Consider the following 5,000-nt stretch of genomic DNA (forward strand, 5'->3'; position numbering starts at 1 on the left):
AAATAAATCTCAGAGAAATATCATAAAGATAAATTAAAGAATAACTAGTGTAATGCAAAGTCACATTGGAAACCTGTTAACCCAATTTTAGGGAGGCATCAAAAGTGAAACTAACAAAATCAACTGAATCCTCCATGAAATATTTCTAACAAAGTTCAATTGTAATTTTTTCAAGAAGGGATTGGCGTTAATAGGGTGTTGATTTACTAATCATTATCATTTATACCAACACAGATTTTCCTATGTATCTACCTCCTTTACTCTCTGTTGATTTGTATATAAAACCTAAAATCTTCCAAATCTGGCCACGATGAAATTTCATAATGTCTTGAAACATGTCTTACATACTATCATCGCCATTAACGGATATACTCAATCTCTCTCTAACGCATATATTTCCAAGTGAACTAAAAAAGCCAAAGGTTGTAACACCTTAATTCTGGCGAAACATGATATACTGCTATCGCAATATCCATACTAACTGCTTTTAGCAAAATATTTGAAAAAAAATATCTCGCCTTACTGTTTAGTTGAAATTGATGATAATTTTTCTGTCGATCAGTATGTTCTAGATTATGATATTCAACAGAATCTGCAGTGTTTCAGTTTGTGAGTAATGTATATAAATATTTGGATATCAAATAATTTGTTGGCACTTTAGTTGATTTATCTTTATATTTATATTATTAATAATAATATTCAAAGTCATATCTACACAATATACCAAACTTCTTCTGTTTCCATCTTATGAACCCTAAGAAGGAGGTTTCAAGATATTCATCTATTCTTATGGTTAATTCTATCGGACCTGAGAGACTGGCAACACTGGACCTGTGTTTAACACTTTCTGTTGTGCTCAGCCAGTTTCCTATTATACAAAACAATCTTCCTTTAAAGTAGTTTCTAAGGGAGTTCCAGGGATATATTTTCCTTTCTTCTTGCATAGTACATTAATGATAAAATCAATTTTAGCTCTAATACTCTTATTATATATGTAGGTCCGCCCTCAGCCGGGGACACGCGTCGTGAAGGATGCCACGCCAAGACCGCCATCCCCACTCTCCGCATGGAAACATCCCATGGGGCTATCCTTTGGGAGATGGAGAGCGGTCCTGACGAACCTCCTCACTTCGCGGTCCATCCTACTAAGGGTTGAGACCCCCACCTCGGAGCACATCAATGGGTACAGCAGCCAAGGGAGAAAGACTTGGCGCAGCATCCACATCTTTTGCTGGGGCTTGGCTGGACATCTTTGCAGGTAGCCAAGCCCTTTGACCAAACGGGCCAACAGGATAGAGGGACCCTCCGCCCAGTGAGTAGTCCCAACCTGTACCCCCAGATAGCGGTAAAACTTTCCAGGGACCAAGGCTCGAATCGGCTGGCCAGCAATGCGGAGCTGAATATTGGACTGAACCCATTTCTTCCCCTTCCCGTCTGCAGCTATCCCAAGGGATGCGCATTTGCTGGGACCTACCTCCAGGCCTAGCTCCAGTGCCTTTGCCGTTACAGCATTGACACTGGCCTTCAGCCCAACTGGGCTAGTCGCCAGCAATACCACATCGTCGGCGAAGGCAAGGTATCGGAACATAGTCCCGCCAAGCTCAACGCCGACCTCCTCGGGGACCGCAGACAGGGCCCAGTCCAAGGTCAAATTAAATAGCATGGGGGACAGTGGGTCCCCCTGCATGACACCTCTGGTAAGTTGCACTTTCGTGCCGTCTAAATCAGTTGTGGCCTGCTCCAAATTTTTACCCACGAAGGCGGAAAAGTTCTCCCCTAGCCCCCCATCTACGGCAGGCCGTCGTGATGGCGGGGTGTCCCACGGAGTCAAAGGCTTTCTTGAAATCCAAGAAAGCCATATACAGAGGTTTGGGGCCCGTCTTAGCCCTCCGGATGGCCTCGCGAACCAACAATACGTTAGCCGCGCAGCCCTCCTCCGCCTTGAAACCTCTTTGACTCCGAGGTAGGGGAGCGTGGGTGGCCAATCTCTTAGCCAACACTCGATGGAGGATTCTCGTCAGAATCGGAGTGATGGTGAGTGGCCTAAAGTCAGATGGACTGGAAGGTTCGTCAACCTTCGGAATGAGTACGGACCGACCAGCGGTCCAGCTGGTTGGGGATTGACCCAGGCACAAAACAGCGTTAAAAAGCCACCGCAGCTTAGGCAGACCAAGAGCCTCGACGGCGGCCTTCGACCGACCGTCGATACCTCTTGCTGTTTGGGCTTTGGTGGCCCGGAGCGCCATCTTCACGTCCTCCTCAGATATCGGCTTCCAGATTTCTCTTTCCACCGACTCTTTGCAAGGGGGGACGTTCCCCGGCACCGGGGGTGGACTAGGTCTAGTGAAGAGGGATAGCCAGAAGTCGTTAGTGCCCACAGGCTTTGGCCCCTCATCCACTAGCCAGCTTTGACCGTCGACCACCCTCCTGGTCGCACGGCCTCTGTCCCTTTTCCAGGCTTCCTGAAATCGGGCATACTCCATCCGTCTCCTCCCCCTAGTGTCCCTCGGAACCTTTAGGCTCTTCTCGGGTCTTGGGCGAACCGAGGGGGGACGGAGACCAGTCTTCCAGTTGTCTCTGGACATCTGTAGTGTCTCGTGGAACCTCCACCCCAAGGATGGAACTGAGGGTCTCCATCTCACGCTGTATTGCAAGACGGAGATCCTCTTCGGGTGGAGGTAGTTCCACAATCGATGTTGCTCTCTCCCTTTGACTCAGCGATTGGGACGCTGGAGGAGAGAGTGGTTGCTGAGGCTCAGAGGTCGGTCCAGAGTCCGCCTCTGGAGCTGGAATCGGCAAGGGATCAGCAGCGGGGACAACCTCCGCTACAAGCAGAGCCTTGTACCCCGCCTGTCTCCTCTTGCCTTTTATTGCCTCGAGTGTTCGGTGAGGCAAGACCAGCTCATGTATTTGCTCGTTTAATCCCCGCTCACCCGAGTGGAGCCTTTCAAAGGCCGCCATCAGATGGACCTCTTCCGGGTCCCACCGGGCCTTAGTGCGAGAACGCAGCCGAGCAGCGTAAAAGCTTTCAGGGTGAGCGGCACGCTCATGAACTCTACGCCCCCCGAAGTTGGCGTATCGAACATGGCAGACGGGACAGGTGGGCGAACCTTGTGCCTGACCGGGTGCAGCAGCTTCCTCCATCGAAATTGGATGAGGGAAATCAATAAGGCCTTTTGACAGCTGACTGCGCTACCTCTGTGTGCCCACACAGAGGGAGAGAGTGTACTTGGTTCTCTGGCCGACTGAAAACAGCTTGGGGTGGCGGGGAGACCCAGGCCAGAGACTTTCCAGCGGGACCACGAGGAGGCTGGGCCCCCCGGGCCACCCCTGCAACACTAACCTAACGTAACCTGACCTAACCCTCCCCCTTACAACACTAACCTAACCCTAACATAAACCTAACCTAACGTATCCTTGCTTTGGGCAGCTTCCCTCCCCCCACACCGGTTCTTTTATAGCTCCACACAATATGCCCTACTTCTACCAATACCCCTCCTCACAATACCTTAACGAAAGGATGAAGGTCCTGGCTGGTTCTCTTCTCGATTGTACACTGACTTGCATCGCAGGAGCGATGATTTCCCAGCAATCAAATTCGCAACCTTTCCGCTGTACTTGACAGCAAACTCCAGCAAGCCGAGATTATTTACATTTTTGTCTCATAACACATACGTTGATGACATGTTGTCAATTCACATGTAATAGGAACTTGTTCATGTCAAAATTAATAGGCAGAATGACGTGAATTGAGGTGACGAAGATGCGAGGCTCAGTTTCACATACGTTGATGACATGTTGTCAATTCAGTGAACGGATCTGTTAGGGACTTAGATTCTGGCGGAGATGGGTGATTTTCAAGAAAGCAGTGTGACCTACGTAAGGTCGACCGCCTTCCGAAATCTTTATACATCACAAGTATACTATTATAACTTCTTCATAATGACTACTTTGAAGAGATTGGTAAGGGGGACCTCTTCTGCACATTAACCGAAGAGTTAATATACAGAAGTAGGCAGGGAGTTGCAGATTTTTCCACAAAAATGCATGAAAAATCGAGAACACTGGTTAACTCTTATATTAGTTGGGTAGTACTAGGATAGAGAGAAAGAAGAGCTCTTGTGCATTGAGGTCGCAAGAACAGGAGAAGTATGCAGTTTGGTTAACTCTTGTATTATGTGGAAAGAATAGGGGTGAGAAAAGAATAAAGTCTTGTTCAACGAGGCCGCGAGAGAAGAGGTTATATCTGTTTATTACCCGTTTATTATTTAGATTCATGTTGCAATTTGCTCCATACGGGGCTGCAAGAGTGGTAGCCTAGGGTAACTGACTAATGTGTCAGCTATATGAGGGGCTGTGTCTGATCATAGCCCGTAGTTTGTATTAACTATATTGATGTGCGTGTAATATGCCACTTAGTGGTGTTTACCATTATTGTTAGTTTGATGTGTTTGGTTATGAATCTCACTGGGAATTGTCGCTCTCCTTAAACTTGTAAGTTGTTCTAAGAATCTTGGCTTTATACCTATTCCAACCATCTTTGGACAATGACATCAGTTTTTACTTAGCTATCAGCACCTTACTGCCAAACGTCATAGAAATCCTTGAAAAGCGTTTGGTATATGAAATGTTCTATGCACTTAATCACAAACATGGACATGTAGCTACTATTAAAGTAAAAATTTCTTACCTCGATGATATTGGAAGCATAGCTTTCTGCCCTATACCAATCGCCGAGAATCACCCGCTGGTCAGGTGCCGCGTCCCACCCTGCAAAGTAATGTAAATGTTCCGACCATCATGAACTTGTATTGTTTGAGTATGAATTTTGTTGCCTTCATTAAGCCACTATCAATGAAATATTCAACAGTCATGTGTTATTTCTAACGATTAACTATGGAAATTATAGTGTCTGACTTAGGACTTCCATGAGGGCACTGATTTTTGTGAGGACACCAGCCAACCGCATAAATCAGGAAGTTACTCCCAAATTCAATGTA

The 5,000-nt window shown here is 46.8% G+C and overlaps 2 protein-coding genes across 2 annotated transcripts in view; both read right to left on the reverse strand.

The window, feature by feature from the left end:
* Nucleotides 1-2,496: 2,496 nt before the first annotated feature.
* LOC123510725 lies at nucleotides 2,497-3,144 on the reverse strand. Its single transcript, XM_045266061.1, has one exon. The coding sequence runs from the start codon at nucleotides 3,142-3,144 to the stop codon at nucleotides 2,497-2,499; it is 648 nt and encodes a 215-aa protein (XP_045121996.1).
* Nucleotides 3,145-4,544: 1,400 nt separating this feature from the next.
* Nucleotides 4,545-5,000, reverse strand: part of LOC123510726 (putative glucosylceramidase 4) — a 24,993-nt gene continuing 24,537 nt past the window's right edge. Inside the window, exon 7 of the mRNA XM_045266062.1 lies at nucleotides 4,545-4,770. Within this exon, the coding sequence (XP_045121997.1) occupies nucleotides 4,580-4,770 (191 nt within the window). The 3' untranslated portion in view covers nucleotides 4,545-4,579. The remainder of the gene's footprint in view (nucleotides 4,771-5,000) is intronic.

The sequence above is a fragment of the Portunus trituberculatus genome, chromosome 30, assembly GCF_017591435.1.
Source record: "Portunus trituberculatus isolate SZX2019 chromosome 30, ASM1759143v1, whole genome shotgun sequence".
NCBI lineage: Eukaryota > Metazoa > Arthropoda > Malacostraca > Decapoda > Portunidae > Portunus > Portunus trituberculatus.